The following is a 24,130-nucleotide window of genomic DNA, read 5'->3' as shown; positions in this document are numbered from 1 at the left end:
CAATGTAGGGTAAGGCAAGTGAAGCAACGTACATCTCTGACTCGGAATATTGACAAAATTGCTGCAAATACCTCACGATACATGTGTAGATTCACGATAAAGGGGGGCGGTGTCCCTTCACGTAATTATGACGTAATCTTTTGTTTTTAGGTTGCATTTCAATGGTTGCCCTATGTAGGCATAGCGTTAGTATATCTACAGTGTATCTATGTTGTAAGTAAGTTCCATATGTGTAACGCGATTCATCACTTTCTTGTTGAACTTAGGTAATTCGCGTTGAAAAAAACTGATCAAGCTGAAAATTGCTGATGTGTGCAGATTGACCGGAAAAGACTCGGAAGATGACCGAAGGACATCAAGGTAGGCTAGTTCTACGATGTTTAGTAGCCATGGTGAGTTAAAGTTGAAATTGTTTATTGAATGCAGTTGTTCGATGGCAAATAATATGGCGTTTAAACTTTACAGCGTGAAATTTAAAGCGCAAGATTGAATGGTTGACGTAAAGAATGGGCGTGGTTGAGCAATTAAAGTCACGCCCCTCCACCAATAAACGTTCCTGCAGGATTCCTACAAGTTTTGGAAGAGATAACAGGATTTCTTGCAAGAGGAAACTCTTGTAGGACTTTGGGAATTATGCACAAATTATTTGGGAATACTGATGGGGTAAAGTATTGAGCATTATTCAAGCAGTTTTAAGATCGAGATACTCTAAAAGAGTAGTCACCTACTCTAATAGAACGATCGGCGATAAAGTCCATCGCTTTATCTGGGCGTGCATGCACCTACCACAGGTCCAATCTAGCAGAATTGGGTGCAACTTTAATTTTAGTTACAAATTGCCTACTATATTTAGAGGCATTTTCCCTGCCTCAGTAGAACATAATCATGTAGAAATTATAAGTCACAATGCCACAATAGAAATATACAATCTCTCGCATTTTCTTTCCACCAGATCTGGCACAACAGCACCCAATTCATGGTTGTATGGTAATCACCTATGAATGGGTATATCAGCATACTAGAAGTGCTAGTCTACTTTCTGATATACAATAAAATGTCCCATCAGTTTGTCCACGTATGTTAGAATATGGCAGGTACGTACCGTGGTGTTTTAACACTGACTTTTTCAGAAAGTATACTAACTACATCCTTGTGCTTCATTATCCATTAATAAGTGAATGTCATACTTCCATGGATTGGTAAGGCTGAAAACTGGTACACAGGTAGATAAATTGTTGTAGAAAGACCTTTCAGAATAATTGGAGTCTATGATGCCCTTATTAGATGTTCTGGGCCACACGCGCACTACACTGATCGAGCCAGCGAGCCTGTCCCTTGCTTAGGATACAAAAACCCAACTACGTGTAACCAGTGCACAATCAAGATGCTCTACATAATACAGTCTCCCTATTAGAGCATTTGGTTATGCAATACTGTGTAGAATGTTCAGCTACATGATATTATGTAACAAGTCATCCTGTAGAGAATTAGGCTATGTGACAAGCCACTGTGTAGAATGGATAGCTATGTGCTTGTGGGAATTATGCTCAAAATTTTCACCATTATGCTATTCCGAATTTCTCCATTTATTATTCCAAAATTTACACATTATAAAATTATTCTCAATCTTTATAACTTTTCTTTTAGTTTTGTAATTAAGTTGCATAGCAAGACTTTCAAACAATAATAACTGATAAATCTAGCTGTATCAATTTGTCAGAAAAATTATTTTTGATAGCAAGATACTTTGTGATTAGTTTAATGAGTAATGAACTTTTTCACGCCGATCGTTCTATTAGAGTAGGTGACTACTCTTTTAGAGTATCTCGATCTTAAAACTGTTAGAATAATGCTCAATACTTTACCCCATCAGTATTCCCAAATAATTTGTGCATAATTCCCACATCCCTAGTATTAAGTCATTTTGTGGAGCATTCAGTTATGTAGCAAGTCATGTATGTAATTAACAACATGACAACTGAAATAGTACAAATAAATTATCACATACAAATGAAAATATTTAGTTAGATCATTTAGGAGCATGGTGGTGTGTTCTGATCGTTTAAGGACATGGTCGCAATCTGATTGTTTCATAAAGTGTAGTTACACGTATCTACTCTCTCTTACAAGCACTTCATATAGTTTTGTGGCATCTAAATAATTATGCTTATCTAAGGAGGTGTTGATATGAAAAATTAACTCCTTGGTATGGTTTCCTTGTATGAAGAAGGCGATGATGTAATTGAAGATAATGAAAGACAAAGTACAGAATGCAGACACTCATCAGAACCAGAAAAGATACCTGTGAGCTCTTGACAGTATGTGACAAACCTTCAAATTTCTAAAGTCATATGTTGATGATGCCTGAAAGTGTGAATGTATTTTAATTACAAACACTCTACCAGCTTACCATTGCTTATGTACGTAGTCAATTCTCCTTAGCCTCATAAGGCTTTTCTTTGATTCATTTTGTTTTCTGAGCTATGTAACTCCATTGTTCACCATTTCCAGGTCTTTACATCACATAAACTATCATAACGGTAGAGCAACTAACCCATCATGGTTAAAACTACGTACCTTAAACAGTAGAGGTACACCGGTATCGGTACATGATATTGGTATCGGTGAAAAGTTGACTTTTTAGCAGATATTACACATAAGTACTATAATTGTCCAAAGCATGCAATGGTTGACTTGGTAGCACAATGGTTAAGGCATGAGTCTGAAGTTGCAAAGATTTTCATGATGGCCAGGGTTAAAATTCTGAGTTGGTCACAATTTTTTTTTCTTTTTTACACACCTTTTTTATCACATGTAAAGCGAAAACGAACATGTAAAACACAAAGCGCAATAGAGCACGCATGTGTGTATATGTACTACATATAACACACATGTTATTTTGGATAGACCATCTGACTTCATATATTAAATAAGGCTGTTTCTGGGTATAAAAGTCATGAAATAATATATATATAAATAGGAATTTACAAATTCTACAGAAACTTTTGGGATCACTTTGAAGGTATTTTTGGGCTCAGTTATGCCTAACCATGCAGGTATCATGAAGTGAGGCTGGATTTCGGGTGATATTTTGGGCAAATAAGTCCAAACCCTACTATACACTAGTACAGTACTCCCATACTGTATGATTATTGCCTTGCCAAAGAATGGAACTGAGTCTGTTTGACATGTACATGGGTATGTATTTAAAGGGAACTTTTAGGAACTTTTGATGATCACACATACTGATTTGATTGCTTTTGCAATGGAATTTCTGCTACTTAAATGGAGTTTAACTTGTTAAACAAAGTTAGTGGAGGGAGATAAATTGCATGTGTGTTTGGGCAGTGTAGCGACACATTGCAGTTATCCAGCATTAGATAGTTACGTAGCACGCCTGCATCACAATGCTAGATGTAGTATAGAACAGTAGGTATTAATTGGAAAACATATGAACGCATGTGTAGAAAAAATACCGCGTGTATGGGTCATCCCTAGGACTAGGAGACTATGTTGGAAATGAGTACATAAAAAACCAATTACGTTAGTGCTGCTATATATAAGAATGATAATAAAATAACAACTTTATTAAGAGGGAATTAACACTATGGTATGGGATTATTCTATTAGGGGAGGAAATGCACAGACATTGAAGGGAGTCTTGTGTGTTAGACTCAATTATTGAAGGGAATCTTGTGTGGTAGACTCAGACATTGAAGGGAGTCTTGTGTGGTAGACTCAAGTCCAGTGTTCTCCCATTCCAAGAGTAGCTTGGGGTGTGATAGTGCAGAGTTTCATTAGAATTGTTAGGATGGCCTTAGAAATCCCTGTGGCTTCAAAGTTGGGAACCCCCAGGTATTTCTCCCCCAAGCTTCATGCAATTGGGAGCCACAATTAGTGGCTGATCATATCAATGGTCCTATTGAAAACAAATTGTATAGGAGAACCATGGAACCCTGCACAACTACCAAAACAACCACCATCATTGGATGGTGGTTGACAAGTGAACAATATCAGCTTGAAACAAATGTCTGACTGTTCGGGGTTCTTTGTTTAACGACCGACATTAATTCCTTCGTAGACATCATCGATGTTGGTGAACACATTACGAGGTTATCAGTGGTGTAGTGAGTTTATACATCTATCTAAGAGATCCAAGAGAAGTGAAAATGCTCAGGGGAAAAAAAAGCAATCGCAAGATGCCCTAGTCCGAACTAAATGGAAGGAGGTACATATTACCATAGGTATATCATGATAGCTTTTAAATCACATCCCAACTCACCTTTAAATGTGTAATCTTTGAGTGCAAATGGTTTGCTCTCTGTCATCATACACTACGATAGCAGTGTATAGTAGGGACCACAAAAGGAGTAGGTGAGGCCCACAAAATAACATCATCCAAACAACAGCCTCAGTTTTCCCAGATGACGATGTGGCAGTATTGGTTAGGTAAAACTAAGCCCAAACAAGCTTTCAGATCGACATGAAACGCTTTCAAGAAGTTGCTACGGAATTTTTTTTTTTTAATTATTCAACGAAATTTTCTACTGACTGCCTGACTGACTGACTGACTGACGTCTTCAGACAAGCGTAACTCAATAACGGCTAAGGCTACGGGCCTGATTTTTTCACTGTTTGACATCGCTTCAGCCCAAGAGGTGCCTTTTGGCATACCGCAGTACGTACGTACAATGCATTCTTCATGGACTTACCAGTGTCCTCCTTTGTGTCCCATTCATCTTTGCTGACAGCGAAAAGTGTCGATTTGGTGGTAGCATGTGATGGCTTCCCTTCGTAACGAAAATCGTCCATATTTTTCATAGTGGCTACTTCGATTGCAGAGGTGTTTTTAAAACAGTTTTTGATTCATGCTGCTGTGTAACGGGTTGAACATAGCCAACAACGAAGCATAATGGATACTTCACTTTTCAGACAATAATTTATATATCTGGGGCGCGCGGCACCAACCCTTTCTTTCGGTATGCGTGGGTTGCAGAGATGCTTTTCGAACAGCTCTTGATTCGTACTGCTGTGTAATGGGTTGAACATAGCTGACAACGAAGCGTAATGGATACTTCACTTTTCAGACGATATAGCTGGGTCCGCGGCACCAGTTCAAATGCAGTATGCGTCACCAATCATAATAATCAAGACTCACGGTAGTGAGTTGCACGGCCAAGAAACTACAAAGCGCACGCCCATATAAAAGACGCGCGGCCACTACTGTGAGTTATTTACGTGTAGGGTTAGTTTTGCAATATTAGTCCTGGATTATTCAACATCTATCAATAGATTTGTATGGCGTTACGTGATAAAAAAATCTTTAGGAGTCGTCATCATCATCATCATTGTCTTGCGACCTTGCTAAAATATGAATAGGCGTATTTACACATATTTCACTTTATTTATCTACCTTATGTTACACCTACTGTTACGTTAACCTGTCAATATCCCGTGTTTGTGCGGTCCATCTAGCACTGACACTATCTAATTCTGGTTTGCCCATATGCGTATTTTCTTCGATCAAACCTCTAATCCCTACAATAACTTTTAAAGACACGATGTGGACACAAGCCCCAATGTCTGATAAACAAGTTGTGAAAGCGTGCAGAAGCATAAGGTCTCTGTCATCAAAAATCTAAATGGTAGAGGCGCTTAAAATGGAATGAGGTAAACCAGGGACACTCTTCTAACACTGCACTCACAACCAGTTAACATAAACTCTAGATATGGTTGCAAAGCCTATTTTATGGATTTACAGTACAAATTTTGTTGCAATACAATCAACCACTGTGAAGTTATGCATCGAAATGAAATTGTGTGTAAAAATGCAATCAAGACACTTCCTCATTATTAATCAAGCATGAAGCTCATACCCTTCAGCAGTACATATTTAAGAAGTTATGTAATTTTCAAAACATTTTATCAAGCAGCTGTTGAAAAATCAACTGCCACTCCACCTGTGCTATGTGGATTCTTGCATGTTAAGCTAGGGTATGATTTTTGTACAAATCTTTGAAAACAGAGAATTTGTGTATTACACTGCAAGTTTGTGCCAGTCATCTTGATGGGATAACAGATCTATTTATATTAATTTTTTGTTTGCAGATTACCTGACTGCATGAGTACACCATACATAATCTATATATTAGAGTTCTTTTTCATTGAAAATTTTGTGCTAAAACTAATTTTTATGGAAACCAGTGAAGTGTCTCCTAGAACTGTACCAGTAAGGTGTACCTCATGGTCTTTATGTGTCACTTATAAGTCTTGTGAGTATCCTGATTGAAAATATTCTGGAAATATTGATATTTACAGTATCTAGTCTGCTAACTAAAGAGAAACTAGTTTGATGTAGCCAATAGCTAGCATTAATAATCTCATACACAATAGCACACAATAGCTAGCTAGGTATGTATGTAACACATTTAATTTTCCAGATTCTCCTTGAAGTTGTATAGCCTATAGCTTATTTCAAAATATATAGCTACAAAATATTGTAAGCATGTACAAAATGTACTAGATATATGACCAGTGCTATAGCTACCAGCGTTGTAAGTGGGCCGGGTCATCTGGATTATCCGGGTCGTTTGGGTCACATTTTGTCCGGGTCAAGTGGGTCTTATCCACTTCACTGAATATTTGGGTCTGACCCGGATGAGATCACGTGTGATGATAAGTTAACAAGCTCGATTGTATTGGTGGAAATGCAGTTGTAAGCACTCGAGAAACTTACGTGGAGCCACACCCATCATTCAGGAATATGTTTTGCTGTATGTGCAGGGTATGTAGAACCACGCCCACTTATCGGAATTGTATCAGCTGTGCTCTGTGGGCATGCATGGCATCACCAGATCTGTGTTGCTACTTGCCATGTAAACTTACGTGGAGCCACACCCACTTGATAATACGTACTTGGAGCCACACCCACTTTAGAATACGTAGCTACTTCTTGCAGACAATCCTTTCTATAGTGTAAAAAATGTAAGACTGACTAGTGAAACTTGTGGACTTATAAATCTAGTCTTGGGGGCATGCCTCTATTTTAATTAAACCGGGTCAGATCCAGGTCCCATCTGGATTACTATTCGGGTCTGTGGGTCAAACGGGTCAACAGTGTACTGACCCACTTACAACGCTGATAGCTACATTAGTATTTACTGTTTTGTTTATCATTAACAAGGTCACCAACACTGTACACCTAAACTAAAGGAACTGTCTCCATACTCTGATGATATTTCATCATGTTGGAAGGAGGTAGCCCTTCAATTAGACCTCCCATGGGAAAAAGTCAACACAATTGACATTGATCACAGTCGTACTAAGGATAAGTGTTGTCACATGTTCAATACATGGCTACAGAGATCATGTGATCCCTGCTGGTGTCAGATTGTAGAGGCTCTCAAGATAGTTAGGATGTTACAAGTTGCCAGAAAAATGGAACTAACTTATTTGGGTGAGCACTAAACTAGTTTTATACTATTGTCTAACTGGAGTTTTGAAATTTGCGTGTTATTTTAATAGTTAATGTGTTCCACTAGCTAAAATGGTAACCAAACTTTATACATTACTAGTGATGTAATCTTCCCTGCTAAGGTATCAGTAAGGTGTGGTGAAGTTTGTAGGTATGCATGAGCCACACCCACTTATAGTAATGTATTTTGCTGTCTGTACATTTACAAACCACACCTACTAACTGATTGTTATTTATACAATTTACCTATTTTGTTATCATAATACTTAAGATATCCATTTACTTAATGAATGTAGCTCTTGCCCAGTTTTAGTTAGACCGGGTCTGACCCAGATTGCTACCGGTAGTCATCTGGGTAAGCAGTACCAACCTGATTATTTTCAACCCTGACTTAGTTGACATAATAAACATTCTGCTGTTAATACTGTATATTGTAGTTAAGTTAGGCCATACCTATTTGATCTTATGTTGCGCGAGCCCGACCGACTGCTTTTTTCTTCAAATGAAATAATTTTGAAAATCACGTGTGCGGATCACGTGTTCTTAATTAAAGACAACATGGTATCAAATTCGTTATGTTACAGTCTCTTTTGGAGATTTATTTTTAAAGTCATTCAACTATAAGAGTATTGAAAGTGGAGATTTCACAGACTGACCAGTTTTTGAATGCTCATGAGGTTAGATTAAATATATGGATAGCTATTCTACTTTTTAGATATTAACTAGAGCCTTGTAACCAGGCAGTCTAATAAGGCCACACCAAATCAAACCATAATTCTGGTCACCCGCCCACGTGGAAAACCTGGAACCCCAGTTTATGAGGACTATTATTAATACTACAGGCGCTTAAGTACACATAACCCAAGGACACTGTTTTTAAACACTGCAAAAGATCGAGATACTCTAATAGAGCAGTTAGGGATTCTAATAGAGCAGTCACACTACCTTCAGTATGTAGCCACCAGCCTAATAGGCCATAGTCGGATTTAACTTTTAAATGTGGTCCTCTACAGTGATTAGTCTAGTAACTCTTCTAGTTGAACTTCTTTAAAACTGGACACTGGCACGCTAACTGGAAGGCCGGTAATATTTGGTGAACTCAAAGTTCAACTTTTCCATGACTAAATAACTGTATGGTCCTAGCCTTAGTTAAAACATCAACTCCCACATGATCACTGAAGAGCACTAGCCTGGAGCACTCAATGACTCAAAATTTTGACAGTTACTTTCCTCAAGGTTTAGTGAATAGAAGGCTGGAAACACATAGTGGGCTAAGACTTCACGTTTGAATGAAGAGTTGCTGATGTGCAAAAATTTCAGTTTGGATCATTTGAACAACTTACTTTGATACATAGCAAATGAGACATTTCACTTGGAAAGCAAAAGTAGAACAGAGCTTTAATGTTTCCTTAGCTATACATTGTTGTGCTCAGTTGTTTTTAAGCAGCGTAGCTAGCCTTCAATAATTTTCCTACCGGTGCAACTGCGTGCACCATAGATAGCTTTCTTCAGTCATTCTCCCCATCTTCCTGCCTCACTATATTAAGCGAATTCTGGATCTGATGGATAACAAAATTAATTGTGTGATAATTCAGCGTTAATGTCTTCTGATAATCATGAGTAGGCACTAGTCTTTTCACTGCATTCTGGGTCATGATAAACTGTGTTAATGGTTAACTTCTTGATTGCTACTCTGAATTCATACGTTAAAGCACTGCTTACACTTGTGCAGTACAGAAAATATAGCACTCAGGTGTGGTCTTGAGCCACATATAGCATTCAGCTTTGCCTCATGCTATGTTTGTCCATCGACCACTGTATTTTCCAAACTGCACTCGCCGCAGTGCATTATAATTATTCTTTAGGCCTCGCCTAGAATGTACCATTTGAAAACCTGTTGGTTAATTACTATCACACCTGGTAGCTAATAGAACACTAGATAGACTGCTTCTAATCTTTACTGCTTCATAAACTATCCATATTTTTGTAATTAATGTAATCCAACAATCAGCACCAAAATTACTGTAACTACACTAGTTAGTAATTTATTGTGTTTATTCATGCATACTATATATGGTAATATATCTGGTGTGGTAAGTCTTAGCGTTAACTATGAGATATAAACAAGTGGAAGGAAAGTATGGGAAATTCAAATACTGAATATATGTAGTGTGTTGCTGTTAATGATGAGTTGTGGGATCACGGGTTACACTTTTGGTTGCATAATATATACATAGGTCATTACCACTTGTAATACTCGTTTTATACTTTCCAGGATCTAGTACAATATCAGATGCACCTATTGTATCTCATCCTACCAGTGGACCTGATAGTAAGTAGACGAATTATGGTTGTACGTACGTATGTATGTACGTATGTGTGTATGTACTTTGTGTAATCCTACTAGTTGTGATATAGTGATGATATAACAATATTGCATCTAGTAATCTATAGTTTTACAGACTGTTTATTATTACAGTAAGTAGAATAGCTACTACCTGTAACTATAGAGATCACAAAGGTTTATGTTACTGGTTTTGGCAAATGAATTCGTCCTGTTTGCAATTGTTGGCGGGTAGTTGGAAAAGGCGGATGCGGACACGGGCACAGACATTTTCAAAATGCACTTTTACATCTATACAACAGTTAATTTTCGTATCTAACACAGTAGTCTTCACTTCTAGGCCCAGACATGGTCTTCACATAGTGCTTATCCAATTATAAGCATATGTGCAGGAATTGGCTAGCACGCTACAAGTATTATAGATGATGTACTGTTGTACAAGTGCTCCAGAAATCTAGTGCAGTTATGTAATTGTAGAGATCCACCCTAGTTTACTGTCGTAGGCCAGATCTAGGAGCTCTCAGCTTTCAGAATAAGGCACAGGCGCTTATGCCCCACTAGGTCCTAGCTTAGTTGGGGCATGCCAGCTAAATCTCTGTGAGTGTGCATTAGATTTCTATAGCGTGTGTACAACAGTATATGATGTATGGTACTCTGTAGCGTGCTAGCCTATCCTCTGCTTATAAATAAATAAGCACTACTTGAAATCAATCTCTGCATAGATATTATAGCTTGTGAAACATTTTGTAAGCTATAATATGTATGATCTCTGTGTCTGGAAGTGTAGACTACAGTATAGAACAACATTAGGTATGAAACATAACTGTTGTATAAATGTAAAGGTGGTATAATGTTCGTCTCCGCATCAGTGTCCAACCATATCGACCTTTTCCAACTATCCATTGTTGGCAGTTGGAGAAAACACAAAAAGAAGATGTAGCAGATGCTACAAGACCTTGTCAACTGTACTTCACCATTACCGATAGGCGTAGTCACTTGCAAACAACTTGCTAGACAACTATCGGCTTCGATTCTGCATACAACCTACCTTCTAGTGTCTCAAGCGTAACTCTCCATGACGAAAATTCATTATGAACAATTGTTTTCTTTAATTATGACAAATTCTTGTGCTAACATGACAAATTCTAATGCCAAAGTGTCGATTTCAATTGCCAAAACGATGAATTACATTGCCAAGTGGACGAATTCATTTGCCAAAGTGACAAATTCAGTTGCCAAAACTTGTGATATTGGCCTAAAATCTATTTCCTTCTGCAGTTTTATAATCAAACTCAAGAATGTCTTCAAAGTGATCTGAAATGTTATCTTTTTTCTAACACTGTTGTGGTGTTAGTGTCTCGAGTCGATGGCTTTGTGTGGGTTCGCTATCACATTGTTATAAGAATACACTTCATGTTTGTCTGTAAGCTTTGTATCACCATGTTTCCCTATACATTTGTAGTGAGTGGATTGATTGCAGCTAGATGTGCTTCACAAAGCTACTATTATACACAAGTAGTAGGAACTTTAAGCTGGATTAGGGATTAAAGAACAAAAAAGCAGGGAAACAAGGGAACTGCTAAAAGGTTGTGAAACAAGGGAGGCATTCCATAAAACAATTTTGCATCTGAACGCGTGCCCAATAAGCAATTACGCACTGAAAAGTGAAGTGGCCATTATGCTTTGTTTGTAGCTATGCTCCACTCGTTACACAGCGTTACAAACAAAGAATAGTACAGGAAACTTCTCTGCAATGAATCCTGTCGCTATGGAGAATATGGGAGAAAAGCATGGCATAGCCAGAGGGAAGCCGTATCATGCTATCGCAAATTTATAAACTTTAAATCAGTCGTGTCATATAAATCCCACTTGTAATAATTTGATACATGCTACGTTTAGTCTCACATTAAGCATCTGGCCATTTGAGGTATTGCACATAAAGTTGGAGATTACAGTGTATTGGGATCTAATAACCATTTACTGTATATGGTATGGTTGGTCAGTCAGTTACACAGTGTTATCATACAGTACGGTATTAAAATTGCCTTCAGAGTGACCCCAAACCCTTCCAACAAGTTTCTATGGAATTTTTAAAATTTCTTATTTAACTGAATTTTCTACTGACTAACTAGCCTTCAGCCAAGCATAACTCAACAATGGATAAGGCCATGGGCTTGATTTTTTTCACTGTTCGACGTTGCTTTGTCCCAAGATGTGCCTTTTTGCCAACTGCAGTACATACAATACACGTATCATGGACCTACCTTTGTCCTCCTTTGTGTTCCAGTTCTTTTCGCTGACTACGCAAACATGGTTGACTAGTTTCAAAATGGGTCAACATAAACATGAAGCTTGTAGTATGTATATTAACAAGTTGATGTTATACTCCAGGGGCCCATGTAGTTAATTATAACAACAGAGATGCCAACCTCTTAACAATTTTATGAGTGAGACCTCAAGTACCAACAGCAACTAGACTCAGGGTGCCTCCAGGATTCTTGTGAAGACCAAAGAAAAAGGTCACAACATGCTAAATAGTGTGAATAGACGGTACAATAGTGTATGATGCAGCTCAATCTACCTGAAGAAAACAAAGCGCAATCACCTTCTTTCCAACAATCTTATTTTAAGCGCAGGGTTTTTCCAATTTTAAGAACAGGGCTAATTATGAAGACAGATCAGGCATTAGAAGTGCGTGAGAGCTAAGCTGAAAGAGTGAGAAACAGAGGATAAGGTGTGAGAGCATGAGATTACTAGCCAAAGAATGAGACTCACACCTAATACATGAGAGTTAATAAACCACTTTAAACCACAAATTATGCATAGAAGTAAGCCTCTAAAGCTCTAAAGCTTCCTTCACTATGTGCTCTAAATCTAAGTGCTCTAAAGTTTCCTTCACTATCTTATCAAAGACATTGTGCAGATATGTTGATGGTGTACAATATTTTACATGGCAATGTCAGCTTACAGTCTGAAATGTTTTTTCACCAACAATTGTCTAGTGTAACAAGAGGACACAGTTTCAAATTGTTCAAGCCACATGCACAAGATCTGTTCAAAGTAATTTCTTCTCTATAAGATCAATAAATGCTTGGAATAGTCTACCTAACGAAGTAGTGTCAACTATGTAAATAACTTTAAGATTTTATTTGATAATTATTATCTTTAATGATTAGTTTCTTTTTTGTACATGAGCAGGATTCACAGGCTTATGCCTTTTTTCCCTGTAATAATAATATAATATAATAATATAAGTATCTTGTCAACTGTTTTACAGAGTGTCTTCTCATGCGAATTGTTTAGAGAAAGCCTTGAGGCTGCCCTTCATTTTCCAGGCCTTAATTTAATTTTTAAGGTGCTGAGGACAAAATTAATGTCCTTACATATTCACAAATATACAGACATAGAGTCATATTGTACAGACATGAGCTAGAGGAGTACTTTACACTGCTGGAGTTAGAATAGGGAGTTTCCATTGAAAGTTTTGAGGTTAAATACAACCACACAGCTGCAACATATCACTAGGTTGTGGTCATTACAGCTGTTGGTGATAGCAGTACACTAAGGGGAGGTGGCATTGGTAAATCCTTGGGTTGGAAAAATGTAGTATCTCCTAGCAACCAAGTGACAGTTATTGTTAGCACTACAAAGAAACATGTACACATCAGCTTTTATGGTACCACTATTGGTTTTGCAAGGACATGTTTGTCCACCAAAAACTCATTATGTGCAGACATTGTGCTATTTGTGTGGATTTTGTCAATTGACTGCACATTAATTTTAAGGCCTGTTTTCATTCACGTAAGTACGGGTAATGCCCCCCATTCAACTCAAAGCCACGCTATCTCTGGTAGCCTAAGAGGCCTTCAGTGTTGTTTTAAAGTTGTTAAACATCTATAAAACTGAAAAGGAAGATTGTTCACAAAGAGTTGCCATACCCGTATTTCAGACTAGTCTGGAACCCTAAACTAGGGTTGCCAGACTAATTTCAGACTGCCAAAAAGAAACCACCTCAGAGCAAAGTTTATGTGTGTGGAAGTTTAATACACCTTAATTTAGCTTTCGATTATTACATCCTGGCTACTTTTAAACATTTTTGCTCACGTGGGTGTGTACGGACAAACACACACAAATTTTTACGAAAACAATTTCAATAAACCAGGTGCACGCCCTCAGCTGCGGGCACGTGCCTAGTTTGAAAATTAAATATGAAGTAGTGAACTAAGCAATAAAACTATATTGAGACAAGACATGAATGATGGTATTACAACATAGCTCTGTGAGAAAATCCTCACATTGGCATGTTATAATAGTCATTTTGTTTAATGCCTAAGTAGGGATTTTTCACAGAGCTACAGTGGAACCTCAGTTATCCAGACTCCACTTATTCGGATTCTTGGTTAACCGAACTATGGAAATGACAGCTCTATTAGAGTAGTGACTGTACTATTAGGGTAGTTGAAATATTGGAAATTTTCATGTTATTTTAAGGTTATTTATACACAGTTTCAGATGATACAGACTTTTCAGACTTATGGACCATCCCTGGTCCCAAAGGGTTCGAATAACTGAGGTTCCACTGTATGTTGTAATTAGAGGTGTACCGATAATCGGATCGGCTACAATATTGGCCACCTATATGGTATTTTTTTACCAATATTGGTATCGGTACAGAACACCAGGAGGACCGATATTGCTACCGATATTTATACAGTAGCAATAGTTTGGATTATGCACTGGTTTTCTACGTTATCCATGTGGCTCTGGCTTATTGTTCACTGTGCAACAAGTGCTACGCTACGAGAAGCCGTATAATTACACGCGATTCTAGTGTTTGTTGCTGGAAAGCTTATCACAGTCTTTACAAATGAAGCAGTTATAGAGTACCTTTGTAATAAAAGAAGGATCACAGGATAACCAAGGAAACTTGCTGTACCAGCTCATAAGCCATTAGAATGCGGGAGTAATGCAGAAATATCCGTTTAAGACTTCATGGGAGTATACATAAAAATGTTTGTAGGTGCCTAATTGTCTGGATTGCACAATAGAAACTCAAGCTGTATACCACCACAGGCAATGAATACATGCACATGTTGTTGTAGAGTAGGTAAATGTACACTTTTGTTTGCTTAAAATATTAATGCAAATATCGGATCGACTATCGGTTATCGGCTTCTTTTGGTTGCATCAATATCGGATATCGGTACATGCCAAAAACCCATATCGGTACACCTCTAGTTGTAATACCATCATTCATCTATTTTCTCACCAGTTTTTATCACTTAGATTCCTTAAATAATAATTTTAATGTACTAGTTCATTTAGTTTTTTAGTTATAGCTATACAGCTGGCACATGTGACTGTATTGTTAGAATATCGAACATGTTAGTAGGGTGACTGCTTTATTAGACTATCTTTCAGCCTGTATTTGACTCTAAGACTTTTCCATAAAGGTACTTTCAGTGTTGTTTGTTATTAGGGTGATCCCTACTTAAACATTACTACATCGTACTGTTTGATTAATAGGGTTGGCTGTTTTTGACCAAATGTAATAATACAGTCTTAGAGATATCGTAAGTCAAATACAGGCTGAAAGATACTCTAATAAAGCAGTCACCCTACCACTTTCGATATTTTTTACTTTTTTCAGTTATAAGAACTTTCTGGATGGTGACTGTTCTATTTGAGTATCTTGTGTTGTTCTAACATTAACATGTTTTTCATATTATCAAAATATCAATATATTGCTCCCCTCAGGCATAGGTGGGGTTTTATAGGGGGGATTATCACAAAACTGTTGTCCCACCATGGGAAATTTCCAAGTAATACATCAAATCCCTGTGTTGCAACTGGGGCATATGGTGGAAATTTGACATGTTAGATTTGCCATCTATGCATTTAGTTGCGTCATATCCCAACTATAACCCCATACTCTACAAAATTTTAATGCAGATTTGCAGCAACAATGGTCCCTTAATTTTGTCCCGAACTTTTAATTGTAAGATTTCAAGGTGATCAGATTACATGCTTATAATGTTATACAGGTTTTTGCAATTGAATTCATCGCCTTTGTGATTGAATTCTTCCCGTTTGCAATTGAATTAGTCGGTTTTGCAATAGAATTTGTCCCGTTTGCAATTGAATTCGTCGGTTTTGCAATTGAATTTGTCAGTTTTGCAATTGAATTCGTCGGTTTTGCAATTGAATTCGTCGGTTTTGCAATAGAATTTGTCGCATTCGAGGGGTCACCAACTGATTTGAAATCTCGTACACCCCAGGCTGAAATCTGATATGAAATCTTTGAAATCAGTAGAATTCTAAAATCTGAAATCAAATTATTATATTATGACTCCGTAATCACGCCATAATTCTTTGTTCATCATTAATAATTGAATCAGGTAGCTAATAACTAGATCGCCTTTGCATGAGAGAGCTATATTGCCACTGCAACTAAACTAGCTACATGCTTACGATTTGGAGAAAATAGGATCATTCAAGGTTTCTTTTTTCACTATACCTCACGCTATAGCTACGTTGCTATAACCATAGCTAACTATATAGCTACAGCTATATGTTATATGCTATTTTTAAAAGTAGCTATTATGTTATTTACCTAGTTATAGAAGCAGAGATATGCTCGAGCTAGATAGCTATTATGATGACTATTATAGCTGCAGTATAGCTAGCTCATAGTCCAGTTTCAACAGCTTTCACTTCTAGCTTTTATAGCTGAAATAATAAGATTATGTATTAACTAAACTGAATATATGCACGGCATCACCTCGGGTATCACTTAAGGACACGTGAGCAAGAAAACATCTGATGTATTCATGCATGTTTTCCTCTTGCTTTTAGGAGGTTTTCCTCCTGCTTTTAGGTGGTTTCCCTTCTGCTATTAGGTGGTTTCCTTCAAATCTTGTGAAACAATTTTGAAATCAGTGACATCAAGCAAAATTAGACAAGATTTTGAAATTCATACACCGATTTTCCCAGCTGGTGACCCCTCGGTTGCATTTGCATTACAATTCGTCATAAATAAAATGGCCCCAAGAAACCAACCGTTCATTAAGAGATGAATTATTTATACCATGGAGAGTTACACTTGAGACACTAAAAGGTAATTGGAGTTGGTAGTATGCGAAGCTGATAGCTGTCTGACAAGTTAATTAGCTTGCTCGCAAGTGACCACACCCATCGCGAATGGTGCAGTAGAGTTTGGAATGTTGCTGGGTAGGCTGTAGATGAAGAATTATTGCCTTATAAAGAGTTGTTTACTACTGTTGTACTTGAACAAGTTCTTGTAGTAGCTGTTATACCATGTTTTCGTGTTTTCTCCAGCTTCCATTCTTGTTACAGACAAATTTAGCTAACTGCAAAAGTGACGAATTCTATTGCAAAACCGACAAATGCAATTGCAAACGGGACGAATTCAGTTGCAAAACCAACAAATTCAATTGCAAACGGGACAAATTCAATTGCAAAGTCGCTGAATTCAATTACAAAAGCCTGTAACTATGATGGTTTTTACTGAGTGTGAAAAAAAAAGAAAATAAACAAATTTAATGGTGCACATCACAAGAATGGCAATTGGTAATCCAACCTGGTAGAAAGATCTACTGTAAAATTCTTCTCTTTTGAAAAGGAACAGCAGCGTAGTTGTATTATTGGTATTCCTGTTAATAGCACCACTGGTTTGGTTGGTGTGAAGGTCGCAAGTCACATTACCATGTAATATGTAATTGATGAATGTCCAAAATTGCTTGAACTTAAGAATTGTATATAACTTGTTTAACTGTTGTTTGGCATCAACTTCCACAAAATTAATGTCTTGAAGTGGTAATACAGAATAATCATGAATGGAGCTACATGGAAGTTGTTGTGCATGATGAAGTTCCAATAGTGTTATCAATACAAATTTGTTATAAACAATTTACTAGAATTTGAAGATAACATGTTGTATGTTTAAAAATTGGAAACATGTTTTCTTCATTGCTGACCTGATGTATTTCTATGTCTCAGTGTGCTTAATTATTACTTGAGTGTTAGCAAACTACACCATTATTACCTACAAATCCAATCCCTGTATCCTATACTATTACCACTTTAATGGTAATGTTTGTAAAGTTTCTATGATATAGAGCAGAAAAGTTGTCCATCTGTCTGATCGTCTGTTTGTCATGCCACTTACTCACCAGTCGGCCTGAGTCAACTATGCTCAAAATTTTGCTCAAAATGCTTTCAGTAATTAATGTTCTATTAGAGTATTTCACTACAAAGTGACTGTTCTATTAGAGGGTATCGATCTAAGAAACTATGTACAGTGTATTTGAGTGCCCTATTATAATTTGCACTTCTACTGACTGCTTCATTAGGAAGAATATCGATCTATTTTCATAGAATTAAGCTCCATATAGTTTAAAATGTCCGCCTAATATGCTAGCATTATGCTGGACTATTATACTTTTCATCATGCTGGCATATTTGACACAGGCCTAGTCACCAGTTCCCACTCAGATTGAGATGTTTCATGGTCAAAACAAAGTGCTTGTCATCTGTCTTGCATTATGATTATTTATTGTCACTTTACGCGTCCATTTGTTCTCTACAACACAATGAAGGCCATCATGTATAGAAATTTTACTTTGAAAACCACAGGACATACTATTTCAGTGATAGAACACATGATCAACTTCAATGCAGAAAGTTGTGGGCTTGAATCCAGCTGATAATATGGTTTCTTGTTAACCACACGTATGTCAAATAGAAACTGATTACATGTACCTGCACGAAGATACTGTTAGCACCACACAGTTTGCACCTACACAGGCTACAGTTGCCTCTATACACATGCATGTGGTTCTACTGTTTACCTTATCTGCATGCCAAGTCCATTTGTAGGATAGCATATCTACTTTAAAAGTGACATCATCATGCATTCTACGACCCTGATGTAATAGTAATTTATGCTGTTGTAGTTAATGTGGACATGGTCTTGCATATAAGGCAGGAGGTACCAATGCTACTGCAGTTCAAGAATAATTGCAAGACGAAAATGTGTGCATAAAACCAGAGAGGATTATAACTAGTCTTCATTGATCTGACATTATGTCAGATCAAAGTCAAAGTTGATCTGACATGATCTGACATTGTATGGCAATGCTTAGAAGCATGTGTAAGTATGCCAAGCTGGAGCATGCCCCCTGATATAATTTTGAATTTTCAAAGCTCGGATGTGAGTATTTGACACCCAAAACTCCTTCTTCAGCAGCCATACACTGTATCATTGTTAAGCCACATACATAATAAATCTGTAATAATAGCATTATGATCAATGTGATGTTTTGTGACATGTATCTGTATCAATTACAGTGTATGCCTGTATGGTCATACTGCAGTACATTTGAAGCCCCTTTAGAAGTCACCTATATGGTATGTGAACGTGTGGTAGAATGGTGCAGATTGCACTTTATTGAAAGGTGCAGGTTTGTATCCCTGATCCAGGCAACTTTTTTTTTCGATTTTTGGACCTTTTAGGTACACCTTTTTAGAAGATCTTCGACTACTCTATTACAGTAGTTGACTGTTCTATTAGAGTATATCGAGTCGGCCATCCTTGACCAGTTCAGTAGGTAATTGGGCGGTCTTCGAGCTAATTGGTCGGTAAATGTACCGTTATAATCTACTCTGCATAAAACATAAAACAAGAGGCTTTGTCTAGTGTTGAGCTACAGTTGTTTGAGAGCAAGATGGCTGGGAAAAAGCTTTCAATGCTGTAGAAATTCACTGAAAATGCTTCAGACATATTTTGAAGCATACTTGAGCTTCTCATTTTTCACAATAAATCAGCTAGCATGTTGAGCGTTCAAGTTGGCTTGGCATGTATGATACATTCACCATCTGGTATCTCTACAATCTCTAAATATAAAATTTTAAGGATTGCCATACTTAATTGTCTGAATGTTAGATATTGATAAGGTAATCAACTTGAGCGTTTATTTATATGTTATCTTATGTAGAACCACTGGAAGTTGGCGGCCTATGCCATACTTTATCTGGAATGTATTGTGAGACCAGATACAAACCTGTTGGAGAAGAATGGCCACCCAACCAACCTAAGTCAATTGTTAGCGTTGCACTTATGCACTACAGAAGTGGAAGAACTCAACAAGAACTAATAGCAATAGCTGAACGGCATAAAGAGGGTCCCTCTGCTGTAGACAGATTAATGTCAGAACCTCCTGCAAAGAAACTACGTCTTGATCACTCCAGGATCACCAAAGACATTGCTGATATATTTAGTGAAGACCCTATAGATGCAGCTAGCACTTCTGAAACTTCTAGCAAATTACCTAAGCACATTTTAATAGAAGGTGCTCCTGGAATAGGCAAAACTGTACTGGCAAAAGAAATAGCATATCGTTGGGCTATTGGTAAAATTTTAGGTAACATTGATATACTGTTTTTGATTTATCTTAGAAATCCACAACTACGAGAAGTAAAATCTATTGCTAGCCTTCTTCAACTCTATTCCTCTGCCAACACAGCATCTGTTATAAGTGACTACTTGCAAGCATGTAATGGAGAGAATGTGGCATTTGTGATTGATGGATTTGATGAATATCCTACCTCATTGCGAAAAAAATCTTTTATTGTAGACCTCATTACTGGCAACATTCTACCTAAAACCATAGTGGTTGTAACTTCAAGACCAAGTGCCACAATATTTTTACATGATCAAGTTGATAGAAGAATTGAAATTCTTGGATTTGCCAAAGAAGATCGAGAAAAGTATATCATACAGTCACTGAAACAGACACCAGAAAAAGAAGCAGAACTATACAAATATCTTAAACGACAGCCAACAATTAGTGGGTTTTGCTATATTCCTCTTCATTTAGCAGTACTTCTCTACTTGTTTAAACAAGGCAGTTTGCCTGAAACACTAACTGAAATGAATGAATCCTTTATTGTCCATACCATATATCGACACTTGAAACAGAAACAAGATTCACCACCATGTGATGAGTTTGTAGTAGATAAGTTATCAAGAGTTCCTCAACTTGTCCTTGATGTGGTTGTAAAGTTATCTCAGTTAGCTCTCAAGGGTTTGAAAGAAGATCAATTGGTTTTTACACTTGAGGAAATCAAAGAAGTGTGTCCTGATATCAATCACATACCAGGAGCTATTAACATGTTTGGTTTACTACAAGCTGTGCAGCATTATCCTAAGAAAGGAGCAGGAATAACCACTTCATTTAACTTTCTTCATTTCACGATGCAAGAATATTTAGCTGCATACTATGTCTCGACCCTTACTGGTGAAAAGCAATTGTCACTAATGAAAACAACATTTTGGAATGATCATTTTAACTTCATGTGGATGATGTATGTTGGCATTAGTGGAGTACAATCTGAAACATTTGTACGGTTTATCACCAAGCCAGTTGGTTATAAATATAAGGGTGGTTTAAGAATATTAGATTCCATTAAAAAAGACAAACGAAAATGTTTACATATATTTCAGTGTTATATGGAGGCTAAAAGTAATGCAGAAGTTCCAGACGTAATTTCTTCAATGTTTAATTATGGTAAAATTAGCATTGTTAGCATAACATTACTTCCAAATCACATTTCATCATTAACATCCTTCCTGTCTCATTCTTCAATTCAGTTGATGGTACTAGAATTAGAGAACTGCCACCTTGGAGATATTGGAATGAATATTTTAGAGCAATTTATTATTGACAGTGTAGAAACAACCTCATCACTGGAGTATGTTGACCTCAGTGGAAATGACTGTTCCCCATGGAGTGTGTATTGTGTGATCATCAGACAATGTAGTCTTGATAGTTTAACATTGTGTGGAGACTATGGAATGGAAGATCATGTGGCTAATATACAAAGTAGTTTACAAACAAATCCAGGACTGCATGTGTTAACACTGTGCAATATTAGAAAGGTTAGACAAAAGTCAATTAAAGCTATCTTGGTTAGCAATCAAACTCTGAAAATGCTCAGATTTCCATTTGGTGAAGTAGACTATAAAAAACATACAGAGTTCACTAATGTACTTCTCCACACAAAGTATCCACAAAGTGATGACACAGACGATAGCAGTTTTACTGTTGATATTAATGTATTGTGGGATAGACCAAGCGACTCCACTTCTAGTGGTTCAGATGCATTTCAATGTACGGAGGTCAAGGCAATGTTAATGTTAGCATCATTCGGTTTGTACAACACTGAAATGTTACAAATTATTGATGTGTCAAACAGTTCTGTGTCTATAGCTAGCATTGAAATAGCAGCTATTAGTGACTGTATAAAACACAGCATTTCTCTGACAGTTCTTAATATTTCAAATAGTGAAGTAAATGATGACGGAGCAGTTCAAATAGCTGAATCCATTGAGTTTAATTCAGTCCTACAACACCTTGATATATCTAACAACCACATTACCTATAAAGGATTGATGTGTATTCTGGAGGCATCAACAAACAGCAATTTAGAAATTCTGAACATGACACATAATAACATCCAAAGATCTGGATTCATGAGAATTGAACAGTACATTAAAGAATTACACTGTAAATGTCTTTTAAAAATTTACACATCTTGGAATGATATACTAACTCAGCGTTGTTTCAAGACGATGACTTGTTCATTTTACAAAGTTAGTAATGGCCTTGATGGTAAGGATAGTTTTTATATTATAAGTGACTTTGAAGAAGATGTATGGCCAATTGAGAAAATATCAAACATTGACTATAGAGTGGAACATATATGTGACTGCATTAAAGAAAACAGTACACTAAAAGAGATTAATCTGGACTGGTGTTTACGTAACACTACAAAGGTGAAAGTGTTTGCTGAAGCCATTAAATTAAATCAAACTATAGAGAAGCTTGGTATATCTTATAACTGGTTACATGATATATGTGCAGCAATGGGTGACTGTTTGAAGAGTAATAATTCTCTAAAGGAACTTACTATGAGGGGTAATCAAAGTAATGGATTTAAAAAATTAATTGAAGGTATTAAAGTAAACAAGAGTTTAGTGAAACTTGATATTTCATCTATTAGAATATCTGATGTTGGAGCAGTGGCCATGGGTGACTGTCTGAAGAATAACAATACCTTAAAAGAACTCAACATGATAGAGAATAACATTAATAGTGAAGGAGGAAAGAAATTAGCTGAAGCTCTTAAAGTAAACAAAAGTCTAGAAAAACTTGATATTTCATCTAATAGGATATCTGATGATGGAGCAGTGGACATGGGTGACTGTCTGAAGAATAACAATTCCTTAAAAGAACTCAACATAAGGTGCAATAACATTAATAGTGAAGGAGGAAAGAAATTAGCTGAAGCTCTTAAAGTAAACAAAAGTCTAGAAAAACTTGATATTTCATCTAATAGGATATCTGATGATGGAGGAGTGGACATGGGTGACTGTCTGAAGAATAACAATTCCTTAAAAGAACTCAACATAAGGTGCAATAACATTAATAGTGAAGGAGGAAAGAAATTAGCTGAAGCTCTTAAAGTAAACACAAGTTTAGAAAAACTTTATATTACAGGTAATGGATTATTATCAGATAGTGAACTGATAGCCAACCTGAGGGATATAAACACTGTACAAGTAATATGAAATTATCAAATGAAACACAACTTGAGGGAGTCTATACTGTTTACATCAGTATAATAAATATAACAAGTTCAAATCATAATGCTTTTCATCACACCATATAGCATTACTTTTGTTTTGGTTCTGTATAATCTTTGTTACTTTCTTGCTCTTTGTACATGTTATCTGTGTAGCCATTTTATACACTGTAATAACTTATATATGTATAAGTATGTGTAATATTTTTTGGAAAGTACCATCATGCAGGCCCCTTTTGGTGCCACCCCTTCCAATTTGGATGAATTAATATATAATTTTAAAAGTTTGAATTTTATAGTAATGACTAAGGGTGGACTTTCATTATCTACTATAAATTTAATCATAGATAGTATATTCTACATACCAGAATATCTATGATTTAATTTGAAAGGATGTGTGAGCAAATCTTGAAAATTGTTTGAATTGAAACATTTCATGATTACAAATAATAACACTAATTTCGCTCTATTCATACAGAAAACTTTCAACTTACAAAATGATAGGCGCATAACAAAATGTTACTGCTCTATTAGAGTATCTTGATCTAGCTTTAGTAATAAATGTTCCTTGCTTGATTGAAAGCCAATAACTAGTGTTAAAGTAATTAAACCAGATGCATTGTTTGAACCTTTCTAAAGAGGTTTGT

General features: G+C 36.6%; 1 protein-coding gene across 2 annotated transcripts; it reads left to right on the top strand.

Moving 5' to 3' along the window:
- Positions 1-96: 96 nt before the first annotated feature.
- On the top strand, positions 97-23,520 carry LOC136267914 (protein NLRC3-like). Of its 2 annotated transcripts, none has more exons than XM_066063102.1 (5): positions 97-213; positions 267-360; positions 7,184-7,456; positions 9,750-9,806; positions 19,835-23,520. In XM_066063102.1, the coding sequence occupies exons 2-5, from the start codon at positions 342-344 to the stop codon at positions 23,467-23,469; spliced, it is 3,984 nt and encodes a 1,327-aa protein (XP_065919174.1). In that variant the 5' UTR covers positions 97-213; positions 267-341; the 3' UTR covers positions 23,470-23,520. The 2 variants fall into 2 exon arrangements, with proteins under 2 accessions (XP_065919174.1, XP_065919173.1); XM_066063101.1 differs by having other exon boundaries at positions 97-217.
- Positions 23,521-24,130: the final 610 nt, after the last annotated feature.

This window comes from Dysidea avara, chromosome 10, assembly GCF_963678975.1.
Source record: "Dysidea avara chromosome 10, odDysAvar1.4, whole genome shotgun sequence".
Classification (NCBI taxonomy): Eukaryota; Metazoa; Porifera; class Demospongiae; order Dictyoceratida; family Dysideidae; genus Dysidea; species Dysidea avara.
The sequence above is the reverse complement of the archived record's forward strand: the minus strand, read 5'-3'. Positions and strand labels throughout refer to the sequence as shown.

Bases quoted from the DNA above. Each gene is read 5' to 3' on its own strand.
- LOC136267914 (XM_066063102.1), top strand. The intron at 7,457-9,749 runs GTGAGCACTAAA...TATACTTTCCAG, and splicing joins AATGGAACTAACTTATTTGG to GATCTAGTACAATATCAGAT. The intron at 9,807-19,834 runs GTAAGTAGACGA...TATCTTATGTAG, and splicing joins TCCTACCAGTGGACCTGATA to AACCACTGGAAGTTGGCGGC.